Consider the following 27,918-nt stretch of genomic DNA (forward strand, 5'->3'; position numbering starts at 1 on the left):
ATGCGCTGTTCTTGTGGATGAGCCGGTGTATCATGGCGACATACGTGGATATTCTGAAGAGCGAGTTTCCCGAAATTGACACCGAAGTGTTCGAATATATCACGGGTAAGAGACTGTAAATGAATGGGAAGGGTGTGTGGATCTCGTACACTTTAAAATGCCAGCGGCTAGATGAGTGGCGGATGGCTTCTTCTCCACGTGAAGTAACGTTAGCTAGCATAGCCGTCCCACAGCGTTGACGCTCAGTCAAGCCAAGTTAGGGGAGACTAGCTAACGTTAGCGTGTAGCTAACAAGTAACATGCCATTAGTTATCTTATCGGCCCGGTTGAACAACTAACTATAACCGGGTGAGCTAGACTAGCTCATTTATTGCCTTGAATTACTAGCCAATTAGCTGCTTCTGTGTGGATTTACCGGCATGTAGTAGTACATGGGAATTAGTTATATAGCGCTTTAAGGACCCAAAGTCACAAAACATCAACCTAAACATGAACAAAGAGTGGGGTGGGCTCAAGGAAGGGAACGCGTAATCTTATCTATGTATGGGAAGTTTGGGGTTTGGGTATGAATCCGGCTTACATAGAGTTTTCACTACTTCCGAATTAGTCAGACGAAGATCCTCCCGTATTCATTTTTGGGGGCACGCGGTGCTGGGGTTTGTGGGAAGGTGTGCGGCGAGAACCCTTACAAGCCAAGCGCTATAAAAAAGTTACGCCTCGATCACACCGACAGGGATTTCATTTCCAATGGCACGCTGAGTTTGCCTTGAAGCGTTTACAGAGCGTTCATATTAACTGCTTGACATAAATGGTCGCAGAAGGTGAATGTTTAACTTTTGTCGTACACACATCTAGATGATGCTGCGAAACCATTTTGCGCTATCAATTCAAGGGCTTTATTGGCATGGGAAACATATGTTCACATTACCAAAGCAAGTGAAGTAGATCATAAACAAAAGTTAAATAAACAATTTCACTGTCGGTGTGATGAAGGCCTTAAGCTCTGCTCTACTTTATGCAAATTGCACGCTGCCACTGCTGCCGTTAACCAATCAGGTGAGGAGCGAATGTTTGCTTGAAAATCTTCAATTCATGAAACCGTTTCCCGCCTGTTATTTGTTCTGGGCAAGCAAAACTAAAAAAGCTGGAGGACGGCCAATCATCGCAGTGTCTGGTTTTTCAATTCTATGTTATGTCACTTTGCTAGATAGAATACAGAGACAAAATCAGAAGGTAAGTGGCATGGAGGAGGATTGTGAGTGAAGAGAGATTTGCATAACAATTAGTGCTGAGTGATTACCCTAAATTCCGGTTATTTTTAGTTTTTTTAAATAACGAATTGACCAATGTTGGTTCAATTATTTGAATTCCATTTCGTAAATGTTTTTTTCTGTGATTTCAATGTGCAAATTGCACGGTTTCTCTTGAGAAATCAGATCCAGCCAAACTGTGCACCGTAGTAGGGAGTTGAAGTTTCCAACAGGCCAATATTCTACATAGTTTAAGTGCATCATTTCCTACAATGACCATAATCCATTGCGCATCTACTTGTCTGGTCGGTGTTTCTTTTTTGTTTACGTCCCTGTAAATGAGCATTTCTCCTTTGCCAAGATAATCTATCCTTTTGACACGTGGCAAATCAAGAAGCTGATTAAACAACATGATCATTACACAGGTGCACCTTGTGCTCGGGACAATTTTATTTATATTTTATTTATTTAACCAGGTAGGCCAGTTGAGAACAAGTTCTCATTTACAACTGCGACCTGGCCAAGATAAAGCAAAGCAGTGCGACACAAAGAACAAAGTTACACCTGGGATAAACAAACATACAGTCAATAACACAATACAAAAATCTATATACAGTGTGTGCAAATGTAGTAAGATAAGGGAGGTAAGGCAATAAATAGGCCATAGTGGTGAAATAATTACAATTTAGCAATTAAATACTGGAGTGATAGATGTGCAGAAGATGAATGTGCAAGTAGAGATACCGGGGTGCAAAGGAGCAAAAAAATAAATAACAATATGGGGATGAGGTAGTTGGGTGGGCTATTTACGCATGGGTCAAATACAATTTGATTTGATTGCTGACCTATACTTATTACTTACTGGACTAATAACTCGGTAACTAGCAAAGAATGTCAACCAATGTGCACATGCGACTCTGCGCTCTGAACTGATCTGAAAAGTGCATTCACTCTCGGGTGATGGAAAGGCTGCTCAAGGGCTACCCCACCAATATAATTTTACACACAGTGCAAATTAATGGGGCGAACTCAGTGAAGTTCAGTCTTGAGTCTGCGTGGCCTGGCATTTCTGTTGCACAGCAGTCCCGGAGGAGGTGCGCAGTTTAGCGTGAACATTGCTGATTATTCCATATATCCAGTGAAAACATTCTAAATCACCTTTCCCTTGCACAGAAAACTCTGGGGGCGGAATAGGCTAGTTGAAAGAGACTGCTTCAGGCCTGATCCAGTTGATTGATTTGATACAATGTTGCACTTAATTAAATTTCTTTCAATCATATTCTTCATCCTTTTATTTTCGACCTTATTTATTTGTCGGCTATATGTATTTTAACTTAGTTGACAATGGACGTTATAGGCCAATGGTTGCATTGTCCGTCTCCGAGTTCCATGCGCTCATTTAAGATATTTAGCATCCAATGATCACGGTTTAACAGTGTCCATATGGCAGCGGCTGGTGCTCCTGCAGTTAGTTGAATTTTTACTTTGATTTTTATATAATTTTAATTAAGATTTTTATGATTAACCATGTGATAATGATTTTGAGAAACAAAGACATTTGAATAACTGTTCCACGAAAATACGCATGTGAAAATCATAACTGGCATGCAGATAGTTAGAAATGGTAGGATAAATTGTATGTATTCCCAAACTGGAAACTCATGCACATCCTATGAAGTCTATAAAATAATTGCCTCTGTTTCTATTTTCAAGCAAGGTAAGACCCGAGGGTCTTCCCGCAAGACATTGTGTAGTTGGGGGGGGGGAAAGGTGGCCAAATCGGTGTCCAATAATACAGATTTCCGATTGTTATCGACATAACCTGAAAGGCCGCTCAGCAAGGAAGAAGCCACTGCTCCAAAACCACCATTAAAAAAGCCAGACTACGGTTTTCAACTGCACATGGGGACAAAGATCGTATATTTTTGGAGAAATGTCCTCTGATCTGATGAAACAAAAATCGAACTGATTGGCCATAATGACTGTTATGTTTGGAGGAAAAGGGGGAGGCTTGCAAGCAGAGCAGAAGAGCACCATCCCAACTGTGAAGCATGGGGGTGGCAGCATCATGATGTGGGGGTGCTTTGCTGCAGGAGGGTCTGGTGCACTTCACAAAATAGATGTCATCATGAGGTAGGAAAATTATGTGGATATATTGAAGCAACATCTCAAGACATCAGTCAGGAAGTTAAAGCTTGGTCGCAAATGGGTCTTCCAAATGGACAATGACCCCAAGCATACTTCCAAAGTTGTGGCAAAATGGCTTAAGGACAACAAAGTCAAGGTATTGGAGCGGCCATCACAAAGCCCTGACCTCACTCCTATAGAAAATTGAAAAAGCGTATGGAGGCCTGCAAACCTGACTCAGTTACACCAGCTCTGTCAGGAGGAATGGGCCAAAATTCACCCAACTTATTGTGGGAAGCTTGTGGAAGGCTACCTGAAATGTTTGACCCAAGTTAAACAATTTAAAGGCAGGGAATTTTTTACTATGATTAAATGTCAGAAATGGTGGAAAAACTGAGTTTAAATGTATTTGGTTAAGGTGTATGTGAACTTCCGACTTCAACTGTAATTCTTAAGTATTTTTGCGTAACTTGTTATGTTTGTATTGTTTAAAAAACCCAATAATGTTGTGGGTCCTTCAGACCATCAGTCCATCAGGGTGAATAACAAAAACATGAACACTACACAAGGGTTAAGTATGTTTTCAAAATGTATACTGCCTCCAATTGTAAAGTGGTGGGTGACGTGCAGGTAGCCTGCACTTTTTTTCTTCTTTTTTTTCGAAAAAATAGTATATATAGTTTTTTAAAAGTTGTTTTTTTACAAAAGCCATCAGAAACCCTGATGTGCAGTCTCTTGGGACATTCACTGGGCCCTCTTCATCTGCAGAAAGGCTTTCGCAGCTTTATATATGAGGACAGACAATGGTTTTCCTTTCTAGGGACTTGAACTGGAGAATCTTTTCATAATGTCCTCACACAACCCGCCCTATCTAACTAGTACTGATGGCTGGAGCAGCAAATCCTTTCAACCTCTTCCATTGCTGTTATCTACAAATGCATTTGGAGCATGAGTTTTTCATTAATAGGCTCACATCAAGCTAATGTCAATATGAATTTAGCTAGCTGTAGTAGGTGGAGTTGGCTAGCTAGCAGCTTATTAGCCTGCACAGAGTGGTCTGCTGTAGCTAGCTAATAATACATACATTTTGAAAAATCTATTTATTTACTTACTTGAATAGGTTCATGCCTACAACGCGGCCAATCTTGTCAAGAGGAGGTGCTGGTTCTGGTCAAAACGTACCATTGGGGTAATAAGGGCAAGGCTGCTCTACCACATTTTGGGCCCCTGGGCACTGACCTTCAGCCCCCCCCCCCCCCAAAAAAACGCTGGGGGGGTATTTTTATTTATTTTAGGACATCAATTAACTTATTGTATTTCAACACATTTTGCCTGGTGCAGAAAGAGACATTTGCAGTTTTATAATGGTATTCTACACATTTTGTCATGAGGGTAAGAGAAAATGTAGCAGATTCTTTGTTTGACTTTTTACCCCTTTTTCGTGATATCCAATTGTGTGTGATTCGTTTCAGGAAACTAGGCGTATGTTTTGTGTTACTACTTTACAGGAGAGGCATTTAAAAGTAAACTTTTTGTTGTTGATCAAAAGGTGGTTTTTGGCAGAAATGCCTTCTGGAACATGTGAACTTTCATTTGCCTTAATAACAAACTTGTATGCCATCTGTAAATATGAATACAGTTGTTGAATTACTAGCCTAGTTGGTTTAGCCAAGGAAAAAGATGTTAATGTTCCCGCTAGCCATGATTGGCTGAGTTAATGAGTATGATGGACATGCTGAGAGATGAGGTCGGATTGGTCTGCCATGTAGCATGCTTCTGTCTATAATATGAGCTGTCAGTATGTGTAGATAATCCTTTCTAACGTGGCTTTTATGGAAGATATCAGTTAGTTGAACTGCAAAAGAGTTACTCTCCACTTTCTGGAGGACCGAGTTTTGAAATCAGTGGGATTAGAGTATGATAGCTAAGGAGATGGAGAAAATTCTGGCGTTTGATTGCAAATATGCAGACGGAGTCGGAAAGAGAACAGAAGGCTGATGTATAAAACACCTCTCCGGATTACATCTTAAAACTAAGGGTGACCATGACATCCGTGACGGAGAGGGAGAAAGCGTCCATCCATGTATACGGGTAAAAGAGTCTAGCTAGCTACATTTTCAGATATTACACCTTTCTAATGTTGTCAAAGTCGTTTTCATTTTAAGTTGAAGTGTACTGCTAGCTAGCTAACGTTAGCTGGCTAGCTAGTTAATGTTACATGTTTGATCTGTGTAGTAATATTATTAGTATCTCAGAGCCATTTGCATTGCCAGTTAAATAGCCTAATGTTAACTAGCTAACATTGGACCTGGTTGGTTAGCTACCTGCAGATTCATGCAGGGTGGTAACGTTATGAGCTGGGATTATGGTTCATTGTTTAGCTAGCTACATGTCTAAACAAAAGACTACACCATGCAAGTAACTATTTCAATAGAATGTCTATGATGTCATTGTGACAATTGTCGATAGAGGTAGCTGGTAAATTCATTCTGGCTATCTACTCTGATTTCAGAAACACTCGTTTGAGTGTGCCAGAGAGCAGAATAATTTATGAATTTACGAACGCTCAACACCCGTTGAACATGGCAGGTGTCAGTAAACTTTGGAAATAAAGAGTAATTACATTTTTGCCAGCAGCACAGTTGCAGTCACCAACGCTCTGGATAACATCAAAACAGCCTAACCAGCTCTGCTAGGGAGAGTAAAATGGTCAGTGAGCTGTCATTTGTGTCTGGAAGTAGCTAGCATAAGTTAGCCAGTTAGCTTGGGTGCTTGCCTGCTGTTGTTAGGTCAGAACGCTCTGAATTTACAAACGGACAATCTGACCACTCCAGACACGCCCTGAGCACATTCTGGCACTCCAGATTAAATGTTCGAACACACCTGTAGTATGCCAGCCTTTAGTCTTTAAATCTTTGGTTGTTTAGTACATAGACTCACATGTGAATCCTTAAAGAGATGGGTGGGGCTAAAGCTTAGGAGGGTGTGAACGATGCTCAATGGGTGTAGACAAAGCTCTCCAGTAGGTACCAAAACATTTTCGAGAGAGAGATCCCGCCGCACTGCTTCTTGACACACTGCTCGTTTAACCCGTAATCCAACCACACCAATGTGTCGGGGGAAACGCGTTCTCTGGTGTGATGAATCATGCTTCAACATGTGGCAGACCAACGGATGAATCTTGTTTTTTGGCGAATGCCAGGACAATGCTACCTGCCCCAATGCAGAGTGCCAACTGTAAAGTTTGTTGGAGGGGGAATAATGGTCTGGAGCTGTTCATAGTTCCACCTCATTGAACACCTTTGGGATGAATTGGAACGCCTAATTGCCCAACATCAGTTCCCGACCTCACTGATGCTCTTGTATCTGAATGGAAGCAAGTCCTCACAGCAATGTTCCCAACATGTAGTGGAAAGCCTTCCCAGAAAAGTAAAGGCTGTTATAGCAGCAAGGGGGCGGACTAACTCTGTATTAATGCCCATGATTTTGGAATGAGATGTTCGATTAGCAGGTGTCCACATACTTTTGGTCATGTAGTGCATCTGTTTTTGCAATGGATGCGTCTCAATCCACCGCATCTGCCTATGTCGCACTTCTGCATCTGCAGTGAAAGATGACAGCACTAGAGAGGTGTCTGTCAGTCCATGAGATGTCCCAAAATTAGGTTTAATCACAAAATATGACACTCACGAACTCAAGCGTCTTGGGACGCGTCTAAAGTCGGTAGAGCCAATCTGGGAACTTCTGTCTGAAATGTCCAAACAGTTTGGGCAACACACTAATATGACCCATCTGTGCAAAAGTGAAACTGTGTTTTACTCTAGGACTCCAACAGGCCTCACAAGACTCGTCTGGAGGTCCCCTGGAACCAGCTGAAAACAATTTATGCAAATACTGTATACAAGGAGACTGTTTAGTGACAAATACTTGTTAAAATAAAAAATATAGTGTTTCCTGATCTTCTATCTCTCAGATATAGGATAGACACTTCAGAACAAGCTTTGTTTAGATTTTTGTTGTTCCATGTAGTGAATCTGTTTGTGTGGGCTTATCGCACTCAGTCCCAAAATACACTTTTCATCAAATAATGTTTGTATATATTTTTTGATACTTCAAGGGATACCCACCCCGCAAAAACATGAATTGAATATCTTTCTGAATTTTCTATGGTTTCTGTAGAACCACCTGCAACTGGAAATTGACATTTCTAAGCTATATTTCTATCCTGTGTGATAGGTGTGTTGGACTGTGGAGGGGCGGAGTTTGAGGATGGAGTGGAGGTGTATGATGCGATTGGTGGGCTGCTGCAGGGGTCATCGGCTGACTGTAAAAACGAGGATGACATCCGGGACATCTGTCAGCAGATGTTCAACACTCTTAAACTGTAAGTGCAACAAACACACAAAACCTTAACACCCACCTCTTTCACAACCAGCATCCAACACAAACATTAACTAACTGCCACACACCAAAGGCTAATAATTTATGTAATTCACTTGCTGATTCATCAAAAATATACTCCTGTCTTCTCCATCAGGAGTAACGGCCATGCCGCTTCAAAGCAAGTGCTGCTCGACACTCCGGTGCAGTTGTCTCAGATATCTGCAGAGTGTGGTAAGTCTGCAGGGGACTTAGGTCTTGCTCTTTGTTGTCAGCTTTACGGTCCAGTATACAGATGTGTATACGTTTGATATTCATTCTGGTAGCCTGTAATTTTCTATCTACTGTTTTTAGCCTTTCTTCCTATTTTCTCTACCCTTCCTACCACGTCTCCCATGTCTTTTTAATATCCTCCCTGACTTATTGTTGCGTCTCATTCCACTCCTTCTGTCTTTCCCGTCCTCTACTGCTCGTACTTCCTATTTTCTCTACCCTTCCGACCACCTCTCCCATGTCTTTTTAATATCCTCCCTGACTTATTGTTGCGTCTCATTCCACTCCTTCTGTCTTTCCCGTCCTCTAATATTCCTATTTTCTCTACCCTTCCTACTCCCATGTCTTTTTAATATCCTCCCTGACTTATTGTTGCGTCTCATTCCACTCCTTCTGTCTTTCCCGTCCTCTACTGCTCGTACTTCCTATTTTCTCTACCCTTCCTACCACCTCTCCCATGTCTTTTTAATATCCTCCCTGACTTATTGTTTCGTCTCATTCCACTCCTTCTGTCTTTCTTGTCTCAGTATCTGTCACTAACGATGTCCAAGGGATCTGGATGATGAAGAGGGGCCAGAATACAGTAAAGTATTTTTTGTTGCATCGTATCTTCTTGTGTATTATGTTCTTTGTCTAAGCTACAGGCCTGACTTGGACCTATGTTTTTCTCCTGTCAACTTCATCCACTTTTTCTTCCACACACCACCTCAGACGGTGGACGCGAGGAAGCTAGAGAAGGCCGAAGCCAAGCTGAAGCAAAAACAAGGGAGGCGGAATGAACGGGATTCGCAAAAAACAACTAGTCCACTGTGAGTTTCATATGCTTTTCATCTACACCCGAAGACCATGCAAACAGTTTATCATTGGCAGTGGTGGAAAAAGTACCCAATTGTCATACTTGAGTAAAAGTAAAGATACGTTAATTGAAAATTAATCAAGTAAAATTGAAAACCACCCCGTAAAATGCTACTTGAACTCTGTGAAGCATTTATTTGGGCTGCAATTTGTGAGGCTGATAACTCTAATGAACTTATCCGCTACAGCAGAGGTAACTCTTCCTTTCCTGTGGTGGTCCTTGTGAGAGACAGTTTCATCATAGTGCTTGATGGTTTTTGCGACAGTACTTGAAGAAATGTTCAAAGTTCTTGAATTGTTCCGTATTGACTGACCTTCGTGTCTTATTGATGGACTGTCGTGTCTCTTTGCTTATTTGAGCTGTTCTTGCCATAATATGGACTTGGTCTTTTACCAAATAGGGCTACCTTCTGTATACCACCCCTACCTTGTCACAACACAACTAATTTGCTCAAATGCATTAAGAAGGAAAGAAATTCCACAAATTCACTTTTAACAAAGCTCACCTGTTAATTGAAATAGATTCCAGGTGACTACCTCATGAAGCTGGTTGAGAGAATGCCAAGAGTTTGCAAAGCTGTCATCAAGGCAAAGGGTGGTTACTTTGAAGAATTTCAAATATAAAATATATTTTGATTTCTTTAACATTTTTTTTGGTTACTACATGATTCCTTATGTGTTATTTCATAGTTTTGATGTCATTCTATAATTTAGAAAATAGTACAAATAAAGAAAAACCCTGCAATGAGTAGGTGTCCAAACCTTTTACTGGTAGTACAAAAGTACAAAATACCCCCCCAAAAATAACTTAAGTAGTACTTAAAAGTATGTTTTCTTCAGTACTTTACACCACTGATCCTTGGTTTGGTATTGTGACAGCAAAAATACAGATTTCTATTCACAGATGTATGATGAAGTTCGGTTACCGTGTCAGAGTGATATGATTTGGACGGATGTTTCACCTCTGCCTGTCTGTCATTCCTCTGTCTCTCTTCCACTGTCTTCCTTCCTGTACTCATTCTCTCTACTTCTATCTAATTTGTCTCCTTCTGGTTCCCTCTGTCTATTTCTCCCTCTGTGTCTGTCTCACTCTGTCCTCGTCTGCTCTGCCTACCGCTGTTGGTCTCAGGGTACTGGAGGAGGCATCAGCCAGCCAGGCCAGTAGCAAAAAGGACAGTCGCGTCGACTTGTCCGGGAAGAATCGCACCTACGACATCCGCATCGAGAACTTTGACGTGTCGTTTGGCGAGCGGTGAGGGGTTCACTCTTAAGCTGCTTCCCAAATGGCACCATATCTCTATTAAGTGCAGTACTTCTGACCAGGGCCAATAGGGATCTGGTACAAAGTACCGCTCTATATAGGGAATACAGTTCCATTTGGGATGAAGCCATACCCACTCATTCTCCTACTATATCCAGCACTGGAGCAGGTGGTTCATTCTAATCAGCATCATTCAATGCTGTGTTAGCTAGACACCGTTTCCACCAGTATTTACCTGCTATTTCAAATGAGTTGATGTGGTTATGATAGTTACTTTCTGCAAATTACTTTAAAGAATTTCAACACAACTACCTGATATCAAATGGTGCGAAGGAGTGCTTGTTTAAATGAATGGCAAACAACTAAATGAGTAAATCATAGGTTATTCCTGTGTAATTACCCTTTTATTGTTATTTCTTATTTAATACCAGACAGCGAGAGAGCGACAAAGAGAGTAGGAGAGAGACAGAGACATTTAAGTCTGAACCGTAAAGCAATATGCAAGCAAATTGTCTCTCTCTGATTTTCCAGGTCCTTGCTGCAGGGGGCGGAGCTGTCGCTGTCAACAGGTCGCCGCTACGGCCTGATTGGCCGCAACGGCCTTGGGAAGACCACGCTACTGAAGATGCTGGCGAGCCGCAGCCTGCGCGTCCCCGCCCACATCACGATCCTGCACGTGGAGCAGGAGGTCGCTGGTGACGACACAGGGGCGCTGCAGAGCGTGCTTGAGAGCGACACGGTCCGGGAGGGGCTCCTGACGGAGGAACGCCTGCTGAATGCGCGCATAGCCAACGGAACGTACGTCAGTCTTACTTACTCCTTACATTGGAAGGAGTCAATACTGGCAGCCTTAAATGTTTTTGCAGGATTTTTACACTTTTGGGTTTGAAACTGCAACAGTCACTAAACCTGCAGTTTATTCTATTCCATGTTAGTGCTGAAGGAATGGAGACTGTTCGACTGTCGGAGATCTATGCTAAACTGGAGGAGATTGAAGCAGATAAGGCACCTGCCCGGTAAAGAGACACACTAAACATGTCTGTACATAATGTCATATCTGTGTGTTCCTTACATTAGCAGTGTATTTAGATATGTACATGTCATATCTGTGTGTACCTTACATTAGCAGTGTATTTAGATATGTACATGTCATATCTGTGTGTACCTTACATTAGCAGTGTATTTAGATATGTACATGTCATATCTGTGTGTAACTTACATTAGCAGTGTATTTAGATATGTACATAATGTCATATCTGTGTGTACCTTACATTAGCAGTGTATTTAGATATGTACATAATGTCATATCTGTGTGTACCTTACATTAGCAGTGTATTTAGATATGTACATAATGTCATATCTGTGTGTTCCTTACATTAGCAGTGTATTTAGATATGTACATAATGTCATATCTGTTTAGATATGTACATGTCATATCTGTGTGTACCTTACATTAACAGTGTATTTAGATATGTACATAATGTCATATCTGTGTGTTCCTTACATTAACAGTGTATTTAGATATGTACATAATGTCATATCTGTGTGTACCTTACATTAACAGTGTATTTAGATATGTACATAATGTCATATCTGTGTGTTCCTTACATTAGCAGTGTATTTAGATATGTACATAATGTCATATCTGTGTGTATACTGTACAACAGATGACAACAGATGCATGTTCTGGTTTGATAATTGTTTTCTGTTTCTCTCCTCCCCCCTCTCTTTTCCTCTCTTTTATACAGTGCTTCAATCATCCTATGTGGTTTAGGTTTTTCTCCCAAAATGCAAACGCTGACAACCAAGTAAGTTGCTGTGTGTGTGTGTGTGTGTCTGTGTGTGTGTGTGTGTGTCTGTGTGTGTGTGTGCACGATTAACTGATCTCTCTCTGTGTTCTCTTCACAGGGAGTTTTCTGGAGGGTGGCGAATGAGATTAGCTCTGGCTAGAGCGCTCTTCGCCAAGTGAGTCTCTGCTTGTCGCTTTTATCCTGAGGACAGTCTTCCCAATTAAAATACAAGGACAGAGATTATATTAGAATATTTCTGTACATTTATAAATCTCCAATGAGCTATTTCCTGAATCTCAATGTATTATAGACCATCAATTCCATAGACAGATTATCAAGACATAAATGTGGCTCTGCTAAATATTCTAAAGCTAGCTTCAAGTCTCTAAGTAATGTGTATATTTGTATTGTCTCTTTTTAGGCCTGATCTTTTGTTACTTGATGGTGAGTGATGAAACCACATGAAGTATTTTTGTTTGATCAGTTCAATGGTGTCCAGCAGTCAGCGCAAAGGCCCTCTGACTGACTGTTGGTCTGTCTGTTTGTTTCTCAGAGCCCTCTGACTGACTGTTGGTCTGTCTGTTTGTTTCTCAGAGCCCTCTGACTGACTGTTGGTCTGTCTGTTTGTTTCTCAGAGCCCTCTGACTGACTGTTGGTCTGTCTGTTTGTTTCTCAGAGCCCACCAACATGTTGGATGTCCGAGCCATTCTTTGGCTGGAGAATTACCTGCAGGTAGGTTACTCCTGCTTACCGAATCAAATTCAGTCCCCGATTGGTGAAAGCACAGGCAAGCGTGGACAATAGGGACTTTCTACCATATTCCTTACCCGAGTCCAGGTCAAGGGGCGTGAATGAGTGTACATTTCAGGGAGAAGGGTAGAAAATAGGAGCATACGTTAAATTGTTTTAATTTCCAGAACGTGCTGGGTAATTCAAATTTTGCCTCTGGGTGTCCTTGAGACAAAAGGGGTCCTCTACATTGGCAAGGGACACACCTGCTCACGCTCATGAGCCAAGCATACATGGTTAGCCTCAAATGGATTGTGTTGTATCACAAGTTAGGAAATTGCGAACAACACTCAAGCCAAAATGTGACTTTAAGGTTGTGTCCCAATAATATTTCCCTTCTCCTGAAGTGTGCACTCATTTAGTACTTCTACAAGTCAAAACACATTGGATTAATGGAGGCATGGGCTAGCTGGAGTTACCACCATATTTCTTCTACCACTTATTTCCATCCAAATTACTGAATGGAAGTGAATGAATGCACACTTTGGGTGGAAGGACAGATAATTGTGACATAACTAAATCAAGAGCAACATGTTCAACTTCCATATGGCCCGTTTAACTCCTCCGACCCCACAGACCTGGCAGACCACCATCCTGGTGGTGTCCCACGACCGGAACTTCCTCAACGCCGTGGTGACTGACATCATCCACCTGCACTCGCAGCGGCTGGAGAGTTACCGCGGCGACTACGAGAACTTTGTCAAGACCAAAGAGGACCGCCTGAAGAACCAGCAGAGGGAGTACGAGGCCCAGTTTCAGTACAGAGAGCACATCCAGGTTAGGAGCCCACACACACACTGTCCTGCACACACACATTTTCTCTCACATTGAGGTATGCACATAAACTAAAAAGCCTATGGCAAGTGTAATAACAATGCACTCTATAAGCATTTGTCTTTGCTGATTAGTATGTTTATTTTATATGATCTTGAAATGCCAAACGTATCAACATCCTGCTAAATACTAGATGATATATTATAGTATCTTATTACTATACATTATAATCGTGGATTGATCCCCTCCCTCTGTGTGCCAGGTGTTTATCGACCGGTTCAGATACAACGCCAACAGAGCGGCACAGGTGCAGAGCAAACTGAAGCTCTTAGAAAAACTGTGAGTAACCATCCATTTCAAAATGTTACACGCACCCCACCCTGCTTTCTCTTATGTAGGGCTCCCTTGGGAATTACAGCCTGAAAGTCCAATTCATTGTAAAGGATAACTTCCGTCTTGCACATGCATGATGACCTCTGCGTGTTTGTTTGCCTGTGCAAACAGAACAGGTGCACAGGGGAATGAATGGTCAGTGTAAAGAATATCTATTGTCATCCGACGTCCATTCCCCCTCTGCTCTTCTCTTGTCTCCTGCAGGCCTGAACTCAAACCTCTGGAGAAGGAAACCGAAGTCACCTTAAAGTAAGAGACCGCTCCTCTTGTCCCGAATGAAGTCAGGTTTCAATTCTCATATTAATCTGAGCGCTAACGTGCGTCTGTCCACAGGTTCCCTGATAACTTTGAGAAGCTGTCTCCCCCGGTGCTCCAGTTGGATGAGGTGGAGTTCTACTATAACACTGACCAGCGCCTCTTCACACAGCTGTCTGTGTCTGCAGACCTGGAGTCTCGCATCTGCATCGTACGTATTAATCACACTGCTCTCAATCCTGATGACTAGTTCTAAATCACATGCACTGCTAATAGTTAGGGATGCACCGATGTGATCATTCTGGGCTGATGCCAATATTTTCTTTGCGATTTCAACTGATTCAGATATTTTTTTCATTTTATGGCCCTTTTAAATGTCCTAGCACAGATAGAACCGTTGTTGCACTTCCTATGTTCATAAGGCTAGTAAGAACATATCTTCGCCCCCACATCGTCACTGATATATTGTGCCTCCATTAATATTGTACTTTAAACCTGTGAAACACTTCCACAGACAACGCTCTGTGCAACCTTCCAACTGCTAAAGTAGTACCTACAGTCTCTCTCTCTGTCTCTCTCTCTGTCTCTCTCTCTGTCTCTCTCTGTCTCTCAGGTGGGTGAGAACGGGGCGGGTAAATCCACCATGCTTAAGCTACTGATGGGAGAGTTAACGCCTGTCAACGGCATCAGACACGCCCATCGGTGAGGTTCTATGCTTGACGTTAGCCATGTTCCTCTGCTGCTAGTGTGTGTCTCGGTGGGTGTGCGTGCAGGGAAGTAAACGACAGCTTTATTTCCCTTTCTCGCTCAGGAACCTGAAGATCGGTTATTTCAGTCAGCACCACGTGGATCAACTGGACCTCAACGTGTGTTCAATTGAGCTGCTACTCAACAAATTCCCAGGTGACCACCCACCACCAAAACATATCAATACTGATCATTATCAAACCCTGGGCTGTGTTCATTAGGCACCAAATGCAAAGGAAACTGATTGGAACAGCACTACCTGGACTTGGCCCAATACCCGTTGCGTGCACTAATGAACACGACCCAGGTGGTTGTTACGAATCCCTATGGCGGGTTAGATGACAACGTCACGAAAACAATGCGCTCGCTTCAATGGGGCAAACGGCAGTGTGTTGTGATTCTGGATGACCAGGTGGCTAGCAACAATGACAAGAAAGCTGCCATGTGAGGAATCGTTGGTGAATCGTTTCAGCTAGTTTTTATCTTGTTCTTGATACCATGTCTTGTTTTGAGGTGTTTTAACTGATGCTGATGTGGCTAAGATTCGCTAGCTAGCTAACCAAGAACTGTAAAGATGTATTTGAGACAAGTGCTATTTAGGTTTTCAATAAACGTTGGGGACTAATTATAATTTACATTCTGGCAACCGTCTAAGCCAACCCTGTCTGTTTTGGCCCATGTTGCTTAACAACCAACCTATCTATAGCCTGCAGTCTTTGTCATCTGTAACCCTTTTTGTCCCTCCCAGGTCGTAACGAGGAGGAGTACAGACACCAGCTGGGTGGCTATGGAATAACAGGGGAGCTGGCAACTCGGCCTGTGGCCAGTTTGTCAGGAGGGCAGAAGAGCCGGGTTGCCTTCGCTCAGATGACAATGCCTTGGTAATGCCTTTTATTACACTCCATGGCCGCAAAATTGTACACAGGATTGTCATATTGTAGTAGTAAACTGGTTTTAGTTAAGTTGGAAAAACGTCCTTGTACGAGCAGTGTATAGCCTCCAGACCATGACGTTTAATAATGGCATTGTGACCAGCTTAGCCCGCTGGGTTACATTTCTCTATCCTTCAGATGTTAAACTGACTCTGGTCGGTTCTTATCTTCGCTCTATCACCTTATAACTGATTAAGGGTCTTGACCGACACTAGTCGGAAGGTGTATTTAAAAACAGGTGTTGATATATATTTTAAAAATGGAAGCCGCATGCAATTCAGTTGTGAACCTCAAACAGCTAGCATTTATGCTAATGCTAAAACGATTTTACAAATCTTCACACTAAGTCTAGAGATTTGGCGACTACAGTGTTTGTTCGTCCCTACAAATCTGCAAGGGAATAATTGCTACGTCAAACAGCCACTGCATGGCGCCATAAAAATTTACTATTATATTTTGTTAACACTTGCATATAGTACATGAATAATGCTTCAATGCGTTCATCTCTTTCAGCCTGCTCATAAGCCAGCAACAGCCCCCCGTTTCATTGCTGCTTGTAGCTACAGTTGTATCTCTTACTCACTTTTTCTCTTTCTCTCTCAGCCCCAACTTCTATATCCTTGACGAGCCAACCAATCACCTGGACATGGAAACGATCGAGGCTCTAGCGAAAGCGCTCAACAAATTCAAAGTAAGCTTGTTAATCTGGAAGAGAAAATGTCCTTTATCAGTCGAGTAAATCTAGAGAAAACCTATCCAAATTCAAAGTAAGCTTGTTAAACTAGAAGAGAAAATGTCCTTTATCAGTAGAGTAAATCATGGATGGCTTTTCTTTATAAGCTCACTTTGGCCTCTAGCTATCAATCAATGGAAATGATAGCTCTTGAACACAGTTTTAATGTGCGTTCATACCCTTAACAACTCTATCCTCTCCTCAGGGTGGAGTGGTCCTTGTCTCTCACGACGAGCGTCTGATCCGGCTCGTGTGCAGAGAGCTGTGGGTCTGTGAGCACGGGAACGTGCGGCGAGTGGAGGGGGGCTTCGACGAGTACCGGGATATCTTGCAAGAACAGTTCCGCAAAGAGGGCTACCTGTGAGTGGTAACTCACCCATTACGCCAACTATGATAGGCATGCCAAGTTGCCAATTGACTTCAATAACCTAAAGCCCCCCCCACTCTTCACTCCCTGACTGCCAATCATCATCCCCGGGGAGAACTGAGTTTAACTGTCCCGGCATCCTCTCTGCTCCCCCACACTACCGTTTTTGTTTTGTTTGTGATTTAGTTCGGCCCGACAGTTCAAAGTGGCGTACTCTTGTCCATTGTCCTGAAGCAGACACGTTTTAGGGTACATGGAGGGTACAAAATCTGTCGAATATCGATTGTGTGTGTACTCTGAAACTGCTCCGGCCTCACCACTAAACCTTTCTGATCATAATAGTTGGAGCTGGTTTGGTTCACTTAACATCAAGGAGGATATTCCATCCTGTGAAGGTGGGGGTGCTGTACCCTCTAACTGTTAACCCCATGTGGGCAGCCATCTTGGGATAACGCTACATCCTTTTAGCTCTCATTAATATCAGTGAAGGGATGAATGTCTCCATTTCTTCATCCATGTTGAATATGTGTGTGATTGAGTGCGAGAGAGGATACATTTCAAGTGATATGGGATGATGTTTCTCCTGAACATGTGTGATGGAGAGGGATCATCTCTTAATCAGTGGAACCTGGGGCTGAGCTGAAATGGCACCCTGTTCCCTACATAGTGCAGAATTTTGGGAACAAGCCAAAAGTGCACCATCGCGTCATTTCAGACACCCCTGGTCGTGTTCACTGGGCACCAAACAGAAGAAAACAGTCTGAAACGGAGGGACTACGTGGACTTGTTCAATAAAAAACGCTCCTTTTCTGTTCCAAATGTTTTCTGTTGCGTTCCCTAAAGAACACGATCCTGGAAACATCCATATGTGTTAGCATTGGGAACCCACCAGCACAACAACAACTTGTACAACAGCAGCAGCTGGCTCCAGCTCTCTTGGGAAGAAGCAGCAGTATCTCCAAGTAAAGAGGGGTATTATATTATATATATATATACACACATCTTAAAGACAATTATCAGAATAAAAGACGAAATTCCTTCTGCTTCAACATTATATCACTAACTTATAAATAGCTGTTGAAAGAACTATTCAATCATAACACCATGCTAAATAAAAAGCTTTAATCATCCATTCGCCAGGTCTGATGTTCGTGACTTTATTATTTTGACAAAGTGGACCCCGTTTCATAACAATCTAGAGAAGATCTATGGATAGAGTCCATATACAAGCGACAGAAAACACTCAAATAATAGAAATGTTTTGCGAAAATTGTAAATGGGTGCTTAATCATTCACAGGTTGAGTTCATAAAGGAGTGGACTGCGTGTGTATATGGTGATTTGATTTGGTACCATACAGACTTGTCGATTACTTCAGAGCTCTCTACAGATTGGCGTACCTATAGAAAGTAGAGCTAGTCAGCTCTCTACAAATTGGCGTACCTATAGAAAGTAGAGCTAGTCAGCTCTCTACAGATTGGCGTACCTATAGAAAGTAGAGCTAGTCAGCTCTCTACAGATTGGCGTACCTATAGCAAGTGGAGCTAGTCAGCTCTACAGATTGGCGTACCTATAGAAAGTGGAGCTAGTCAGCTCTCTACAGATTGGCGTACCTATAGAAAGTAGAGCTAGTCAGCTCTCTACAGATTGGCGTACCTATAGAAAGTGGAGCTAGTCAGCCCTCTACAGATTGGCGTACCTATAGAAAGTGGAGCTAGTCGGCTCTCTACAGATTGGCGTACCTATAGCAAGTAGAGCTAGTCGGCTCTCTACAGATTGGCGTACCTATAGCAAGTAGAGCTAGTCGGCTCTCTACAGATTGGCGTACCTATAGCAAGTAGAGCTAGTCGGCTCTCTACAGATTGGCGTACCTATAGCAAGTAGAGCTAGTCGGCTCTCTACAGCTTGGCGTACCTATAGCAAGTAGAGCTAGTCAGTTCTACAGATTGGCGTACCTATAGCAAGTAGAGCTAGTCGGCTCTCTACAGATTGACGTACCTATAGCAAGTAGAGCTAGTCAGCTCTACAGATTGGCGTACCTATAGAAAGTGGAGCTAGTCAGCTCTCTACAGATTGGCGTACCTATAGAAAGTAGAGCTAGTCATTTGATACTGGGGGGGGTTGTTTATCGGGCCCGGGTTACCCCGGTGGGAGGAGTTTGAATTGGGTGAAAAGTGACTGCCCCCCGGGCTTGAGCCAGGTACCCCGCTCAAAACAAAAGTGACGTAATTAAGCACATGGAGTGATGCGTAGGATTATGTGATTGTTATCTTAATGCTTTATCAAAATTAAAACTAGTTCATTTTCTGGCAAAGAGATGTATGTTTCTGGACGATGCACCATGCTGCCTTGTTGACAACATGACCGAGCTGCGCAGATTACTGTTAGATCTGAGAAGGGTGCTCCTCCCTCCCAGCTTTCGCCCGATGATGTGAAGGGCCGTTGCCCGGTTCAACCCGGGCCAGCGTAATAAAACTCCCTCAATGTAAAGAACAGTAGCCCTGGTGCTGAACTGTTTCTGCGTTCAACTGCACTGTTGCCTATTAAAGTGAGACAAAAGTGATCTAAATCCAAAACACTAACTAACCAAATGGAAGGTAAACAACACAATGATGCACAGCTTTGAGTAACATGAGACTATTTCAATGCAACAGTCAGTGAAAATAAATGGGTGGGATAGGATGTTTGACAGCATTGCATTACAATATAAATATAGTCATTCTGCATACAGTACATTCTGCTGTCCGCAATACTGTCAACACACATTGCCAGGGATGTACTTTACCCTCAATTACGATGCAAACACCTGCATGAATAAAATCAAACTCATTCCCTGGCAGAGCTCTTACAATGAAACAATCTTTACCATAGTTCTTGTACATTTCTTTTCATGACCTGTCATATGATCTCCTCCAGATCGCTTTGCCTGTCCCAGTCAGGCGGTTGTTCCATTGGCAGCCCTGCTATGTCCTCAAACACTGGGGCGTAGGTGTGGAAACACACACACATGTTCAGGAGCTGCTCCCAGTGTTGAGGGGAATCTCCGGAGTCGGCCGTCCTAGTCCTGTACTGAGCCCGAGAGGGGGGCACAGGCAGGCTCTCCACTGGTTCTCTGGGGGTAGTGATCAGTGTCCGCTCCTGTAACAAGCCCTGGGCGCTTAGTAGAGCGAAGTCCCTGTCAAAGTCGACCTCTGAGCAGGTAAAGGAGCTGTGGGTGTTGCTGTCCATCCCTCTGGTAGGTCTGCCAGGCCTGGGCCATTGAGCCAGCTGATGTAACTGAACACCCACAGGGCTGTTCAGCTTCCTCACCTCCTCCACAGAGAGACAGTGAGGAGGACCCCTCAGCCCTGGCACTACCAACCTCCCGGGGAAGCGCTGCTCTTCATCAGCTACCTGGCTCAGCGGCCCACTGGCCATACCACATCCTCCATGTCTGGAGACTCTTTGGTCAGGGTGTGTCAGGGGCCTCTGCCACAGCTCCACTGGCCTCTCTCGATCATCTGGATTTGGGGAATCTGGCGTTTTCTTCTGACATCCCCTCAATCCTCCCCTCACTCCAGTCTCTGTCCTCTCCCAATCTGTGTTGTGGAGAGACCCAGTGAGCCTTAGAGAGCCAGTGTCAGATTGGAACACACTGTAGACACTGTCTATCTCGTAGTATTCCAGCTCCTCACTGTGTCCACCAGCCTCCACACCTGGCCTGGCTGTACTGTAGCCGTCCTGGACAGCCTCCCTCAGTTTGTCCGCCCGGATCCCGTCAGGTGGCTTCCCTCTCACCGCAGGTACAGAACTAGTGGTCCTCGGGCCTTCAAAACAAAACGCTCCGTTGTCCGTCCCTTCCTCTCCACGTTGCGGTGAGCCACTTTCAGCCTGACGCTTCTGTGGCCGGTGGCAGCAGGCGTTAGCATTGCGTCTCCCCAGGCAGAGGAACACACCCAGGCCCAGGCAGAGGAGGAAGGAGGTGATGGGGAGAACCACGCCGATGACCCACAGAGGAGCGGAGGGGCCCCCGAGGGCCTCCTTATCAGAACACACTCCTGCTCCTCCCTGGAAGTCCTCTGGTGGAGGGGAGGAGCAGAGCTCACAGGAGCCAGCCGTGAGGCAGATACAGGAGCTGTTCCTAGTGTCAGCCGAGCCACCGCAGGCTGGAGCAGTGGGACAGGGCAGAGAGAGGCAAGGTAGTCTGGCGTTGGTGGGGACATCCTCAGGGCAAGTGGTGGAAACACAGGAGCCTGGATGTACCAGAGGAAATGTGTGTTACAGTATGGACAGGTAAGAGGAGGAGCCTTTCTGTTAGATTTAATGTGTGTGTGTCAGTGACTCACATGAGGGAACACAGGAGCCTGGGGACTCACAGCTGGACTGAAGAAGGGTAGAACTGGGCCAAACCTCCACTATCAGACTGTAGCCGCTGACTGGCAGGAAATGGCCATTGTATCGGACATACTCCACACAACCAGAGAACCCTACTGAGGGGAGACAGAGGAAACATACTTGCCTGATCCCAAAACATGCCCCTAACTGCTAACCCCCTAGGTAGCTGTGTAGATCTTTTTTAAACTGGATGTGAATCAATATGGTATGATTGCTCCACTTTGCCTTCAAAGAGGTCAAGTGTATTTCTGGGATGGGAGTTCATCACTTTATTTATTTTTGACAAGACAGATATAAGTAAAGATTGAGTGAAGCAGTGAAGGGCAGACAGTTGGCAGACCCGGGGCTTGAACCCACATCGCTAAGGGGGAAACGAGTTCAGAGTTGGGAGCTTAGACTGCTACACCAGACACTCCAGCACAATAATGTACATTTTTGACCATACTGCAACACCTATCCAATCCACTCGGATCTATGAAACTACATAGGAGGTAGGATTTGGGATTGGCTGTACATCTTCACACTGCAGGTCATGACACATGAACACTTAATACCCTGAGAACACGATTACAGTAATACACTGTTAATGAATACACAGCTCAGCAGTATGTCATTGACTGACAACCTGAAAGGTATTCCGATCCGGGGTGAAGTCTAGGATTTCCCTTCCCAATTCTAACCATAACCATTAGTTGGGAAAATGCTAAACTGACCGAAGATCAGCATCTAAGGGCAACTTCATCCTACACCATTTCTTCCAACCTGGGCGCTTGATTCTCGTGTCTCGGGGTGGTGGTGGTGGAGTTGCTCCAAGGACTATCTTCTCCACATTGACAGCACTTAGGTCCAGAGCTCCGTTATTGCTGGTGTTCGTGACTGTCTGGCCGTCCATCAGAAGGACAGTGCTCTGTCCAACTGTGGAAAGATGGAGGACATGCCAGTCCCCGTCTGCCATGCTGGTCTCTGAGGCTACCTAGCATGATAAATAATGATATTTAGGTTAAAGCACTGACAGCTAACACATATATTGAGAAAGAGGCCCATGCAGGAATTGAACCCCAACTCTGGTGTTGTCAGCAGCACCATGCTCCAACGCTGGTGGTTACCTCTGAGAGGACGTCTGACCTTCTGTCTCTGGAGACGTACAGAAGGTTTCCATCCATCACCTGAACGTGTCAACGGAAACTTGGTTTAGAATACGGACAGCTAAGAATTAACACTTTACTCCGGAAATGCAGACTCCAACAGTACATTTGGAAAGTATTCAGACCCCTTGACTTTTTACACATTTTGTTATGTTACAGCCTTATTCTAAAATGGATTAAATAGTTTTTTGCCTCAATCTACACACAATACCCCACAATGACAAAGCAAAAAGTTTTTTTTAGAAATGTTTGCAATTTTATAATCATAAACAAATACCTTATTTACGTATTTCGACTATTTGCTATGAGACTCAAAATTGAGCTCAGGTGCATCCTGTTTCCATTGATCATCCTTGATGTTTCTACAACTTGATTGAAGTCCAGCTGTGATCAATTCAATTGATTGGACATGATTTGGAAAGGCACACACCTGTCTATATAAGGCCCCCCATTTGACAGCTCATGTCAGAGCAAAAACCATAAGGTCAAAATAATTGTCTGTAGAGCTTCGAGACAGGAGGCACAGATCTGAGGAAGGGTACCAAAACATTTCTGCAGCATTGAAGGTCCCCAAGAACGCAGTGACCTCCATTATTCTTAAATGGAAGAAGTTTGGAAGCACCAAGGCTCTTCCTAGAGCTAGGCAAACTGAGCATTCGGGGGAGCAGAGCCTTTGTCAGGGAGGTGACCAAGAAGGTGACCGATGGTAACTCTGGCAGAGCTCCAGAGTTCCTCTGTGGAGATGGTTGTCCTTCTGGAAGGTTCTCCCATCTCTGCAGCACTCCACCAATTAGGCCTTTATGGTAGAGTAGCCAGACGGAAGCCACTCCTCAGTAAAAGGCACATGACAGCCCGCTTGGAGTTTGCCAAAAGGCACCTAAAGGACTCTGACCATGAGAAACAAGATTCTCTGCTCTGATGAAGCATTTTGGTGGCAGCATCATGCTGTGGGTCTGTATTTCAGTGGCAGGGACTGGGAGACTAGTCAGGATCGAGGGAAAGATAAATGTAGCAAAGTACAGAAAGATCCTTGATGAAAACCTGCTCTCTGACTGGGGGAAATAAAGTTTGATGACCTACTATTAAGATTATCCTACCAACGGGACATTAAAAACTGTAACATCTTATGTTTCACTGAGACGTGGCTGAACGAAGAAACAGACAATATAGAGCTGACGGGATTTTCTATGCACTGGCAGAACCGAGATGCTACCTCTGGTAAGATGAGGGGTGGGGGTGTGTGTCTTTTTGTCAATAACAGCTGGTGCCCGATGTCTAATATTAAAGAAGTCTCAAGGTATTGCTCGTCTGAGGTAAAGTACCTTATGATAAGCTGTAGACAACATTATCTACCAAGAGAGTTCTCATCTGTATTATTCGTAGCTGTCTTTTTACCACCACAAAGCGAAGCTGGCACTAAGACCACTCTCTCCCTCAATGTGAACAAGACAAAGGAGCTGATCGTGGACTACAGGAAAAGGTGGGTGTAACAGGCCCCCGTTAATATCGACGGGGCTGTCGTGGAACGGGTCGAGAGTTTCAAGTTCCTTGATGTCTACATCACCAACAAACTATCATGGTCCAAACACACCAAGACAGTCATGAAGAGGGCACTACAAAACATTTTCCCCCTCAGGAGACTGAAAAGATTTGGCATGGATACCAAAATCCTCACAAGGTTCTACGGCTAGGCCTCCCGGGTGGCACAGTGGTCTAGGGCACTGCATCGCAGTGCTAGCTGTGCCACTAGAGACTCTGGGTTCGAGCCCAGGCACTGTCTCAGCCGGCCGCGTCCGGGAGGTCCATGGGGCGACGCACAATTGGCCTAGTGTCGTCCGGGGTTAGGGAGGGTTTGGCCGGTAGGGATATCCTTGTCTCATCGCGCACTAGCGACCCCTGTGGTGGGCCGGGCGCAGTGCGCGCTAACCAGGTCGCCAGATGCACAGTGTTTCCTCCAACACATTGGTGCGGCTGGCTTCCGGGTTGGATGCGCGCTGTGTTAAGAAGCAGTGCGGTTTGGTTGGGTTGTGTTTCGTAGGACGCATGGCTGTTTTCTCTGCTACCGCACGGCATGCGGTACTGGAGCGCCAAGTCTAGGACCAAAAGGCTTCTCAACAGCTTCTACCCCCAAGCCATTAGACTGCCGAACAATTCATAAAAATCGCCACCGGACAATTTACATTGACACCCCCCCTCTTGTACACTGTTGCTACTCGCTGTTTGTACAGATTACCACAACTAGCCTGTACCCCTGCACATTGACTCAGTACCGGCGCCTCGTTATTGTGTTACTTTTTATTATTACTTTTTATTTGAGTCTACTTGGTAAATATTTTCTTCTTCTTGAACTGCACTTGGTTAAGGGCTTGTAAGTAAGCATTTCACGGTAAAGTCTACACTTGTTGTATTCCGCGCATGTGGCAAATAAAGTTTGATTTGATTCGGGGCGAAGGTTAAGCTTCCAACAGGACAACGACCGTAAGCACACAGTCAAGACAACGCAGGAAAGGCTTCGGGACAAGTCTCTGAATGTCCTTGAGTGGCCTGACCAGAGCCCGTACTTGAACCAGATCTAACATCTCTGGAGAGACCTGAAAATAGCTGTGCAGCGACGCTCCCCATCCAACCTGACAGAGCTTGAGAGGATCTGTAGAGTAGAATGGGAGACACTACCCAAATACAGGTGTGCCAAGCTTCTAGCGTTATACCCAAGAAGACTCGAGGTTGTAATCACTGCTTAAGGTGTTTCAACATAATACTGAGTAAAGGATCTGAATGCTTATGTAAATGTGATCTGTTTTTTTTTTTTTACAAATTTGCAGAAGTTTCTAAACAACAGTTTTTGCTTTGTCATTATGGGTATTGTGTGTAGATTGATGAGGGAAAAAACTATTTAATCAATTTTAGAATAAGGCTGTAACATAAAATGTGGAAAAAGTGAAGGGGTCTGAATACTTTCCGAATACAGTGTATAGGATTCATCCCAAATGGCACCCTATTGACTTTATAGTGCACTACTTTTGACCATGGCTCATAGTGCTCTGTCAAAAGTAGTGCACTACAGAATAGGGTGCCATTTGGAACCACAGATCACCCAAAGAATGTAATTTAAGAAGCTCTCTCCTCCCCTCCATTGCAAACTCAATTTTCCGTGTCCTATAACTAAACTGTCTACAGTGGCAAGAAAGAGTATGTGAACCCTTTGGATTTACCTGGATTTCTGCATAAATTGGTCATCAAATTTGATCTGATCTTCATCTAAGTCACAACAATAGACAAACGGTGTGCTTAAACTAACAACACAGATATGGTATTTTTCTTGTCTATTTTGAATACATCATATAAACATTCACAGTGTAGGTTGTAAAAAGTATGTGAACCCCTAGGCTAATGACCTCCAAAAGCTTATTGGAGTCAGGAGTCAGCTAACCTGGAGTCCAACCAATGAGACGAGATTGGAGATGTTGGATAGCGCTGCCTTGCCCTATAAAAAAACACTCACAAAATTTGAGTTTGCTATTCACAAGAAGCATTGCCTGATGTGAACCATGCCTCGAACAAAAGAGATCTCAGAAGACTTAAGATGAAGACTTTTTGAGTTGCATAAAGCTGGAAAGGGTTACAAAAGTATCTCTAATAGCCTTGATATTCATCAGTTCATGGTAAGACAAATTGCCTATAAATTGAGAAAGTTCAGCACTGTTGCTACTTTCCCTAGGAGTGGCCATCCTGCAAAGATGACTGCAAGAGCACAGCACAGAATGCTCAATGAACTTAAGAATCCTAGAGTGTCAGCTAAAGACTTACAGAAATCTCTGGAACACGCTAACATCTCTGTTGACGTGTCTACGATACGTAAAACACTAAACAAGAATGGTGTTCATGGGAGGACACTGTGGAAGAAGCCACTGCTGTCCAAAAAAACATTGCTGCAAGTTTGAAGTTTGCAAAAGAGCACCTGGATGTTCCACAGCGCTACTGGCAAAATATTCTGTAGTCTACAGACACTACAGTTTAGTTGTTTGGAAGGAACATGCAACACTATGTGTGGAGAAAAAAAGGCACAGCACACCAACATCAAAACCTCATCCCAACTGGAAAGTATGGTGGAGGGAGCATCGTGGTTTGGGGCTGTTTTGCTGATTCAGGGCCTGGACAGCTTGCTATCATTGAGGGAAAAATAAATTCCCAAGTTTATCAAGACATTTTGCAGGAGATGGTTAGGCTATCTGTCCGCCAATTGAAGCTCAACAGAAGTTGGGTGACGCAACAGGACAACGATCCAAAACACAGAAGTAAATCAACAACAGAATGGCTTCAACAGAAGAAAATATGCCTTCAGGAGTGGCCCAGTCAGAGTCCTGACCTCAACCCGATTGAGATACTGTGGCACGATCTCAAGAGAGCAGTTCTGAACTGAAACAGTTTTGTAAAGAGAAATGGCCCAAAATTCCTCCTGACCGTTGTGCAGGTCTGATCCGCAACTACAGAAAACATTTGGATCAGGTTATTACTGCCAAAGGAGGGTCAACCAGTTATTGAATCCAAGGGTTCACATACTTTTCCCACCCTGCACTGTGAATGTTTACACGGTGTGTTCAATAATGACATGAAAACATATAATTTTGTGTGTTATTTATTTAAGTAGACTGTGTTTATCTATTGTTGTGACCTAGATGAAGATCGGATTAAATTTGATGAAATCCAGGTATTTCCAAAGAGTTCACATACTTTTTCTTGCCCCTGCACATTCAAATCCTCTGAACACATACCGGTGTTAACATTATCGGTATTTCACTGAGAAATATCTCTAATCTCACATGAAAGTATCTCATATGCGGCAGGTAGCCTAGTGGTTAGACCATTGGACTAGTAACCGAACGGTTGCAAGATCGAATCCCCCAGCTGACAAGGTAAAAAAATCTGTCGTTCTGCCGCTGAAGAAGGCAGTTAATCCACTAGGCCGTCATTGAAAATAAGAATTTGTTCTTAACTGACTTGCCGTGTTAAATAAAGGTAAAAAATATAATAATAAATGTGCAGCTCACCCTGAGCTCAAAGTGTCCTTTCCTTCCCAAAACGAACAGCAACACTGCGTCTCTCTCCACAGTCTTCACCTTGACTTCTATCTCAGAGAGACCTCTGCTGGTCTCTGTCTGTCCTCTGTCTTCGTCCAGCAGGTCTCTCAGCTGCTGCTCTCTCCTGTAGCTCTCTCTGACCACATATTCTATGTAGCCGCTACTGCCCAGCCGTAACACATGCTCCTCTGAAATCTCTGTCCGAAATAAAATACTTAGTCAGTGGAGCTGCGAGTCATTGAACAGGTTGGTCACACAATGAACAGAAGCACAGTCAGGTTTAGTGGTACTGTCGTACCAGGAAGGCTGGGGTTAATTTGGTTTTTAATTCAGTCAATTCAGGGAGTAAATTGTGTAAATTGCCCATTGTTTTTGATAAACGTTTTCTTGAATTGA

The 27,918-nt window shown here is 43.7% G+C and overlaps 2 protein-coding genes across 2 annotated transcripts in view; one reads left to right on the forward strand and one right to left on the reverse strand.

Annotated features, from left to right (window-relative positions):
• On the forward strand, positions 1–18,056 carry LOC115106797 (ATP-binding cassette sub-family F member 3-like). Its single transcript, XM_029629895.2, is given in 22 exon segments — positions 1–13; positions 16–105; positions 7,614–7,761; positions 7,915–7,991; positions 8,558–8,613; positions 8,742–8,839; positions 10,015–10,137; positions 10,678–10,944; positions 11,082–11,162; positions 11,895–11,954; positions 12,055–12,111; positions 12,358–12,380; positions 12,613–12,668; positions 13,302–13,502; positions 13,762–13,838; positions 14,097–14,141; positions 14,226–14,358; positions 14,761–14,849; positions 14,959–15,050; positions 15,643–15,775; positions 16,430–16,517; positions 16,765–18,056. Coding segments are annotated over 22 exon segments (2,166 nt in total). The 3' UTR covers positions 16,924–18,056.
• Positions 18,034–27,918, reverse strand: part of LOC115106794 (protocadherin Fat 4) — a 48,319-nt gene continuing 38,434 nt past the window's right edge. Inside the window, exons 18-22 of the mRNA XM_029629886.2 lie at positions 27,493–27,719; positions 22,406–22,465; positions 22,062–22,272; positions 21,251–21,394; positions 18,034–21,157 (exon numbers count right to left, since the gene is read on the reverse strand). Coding sequence (XP_029485746.2) covers positions 19,824–21,157; positions 21,251–21,394; positions 22,062–22,272; positions 22,406–22,465; positions 27,493–27,719 — 1,976 coding nt within the window. The 3' untranslated portion in view covers positions 18,034–19,823. The remainder of the gene's footprint in view (positions 21,158–21,250; positions 21,395–22,061; positions 22,273–22,405; positions 22,466–27,492; positions 27,720–27,918) is intronic.

The sequence above is a fragment of the Oncorhynchus nerka genome, linkage group LG23 (assembly GCF_034236695.1).
Source record: "Oncorhynchus nerka isolate Pitt River linkage group LG23, Oner_Uvic_2.0, whole genome shotgun sequence".
Taxonomy (NCBI): Eukaryota; Metazoa; Chordata; class Actinopteri; order Salmoniformes; family Salmonidae; genus Oncorhynchus; species Oncorhynchus nerka.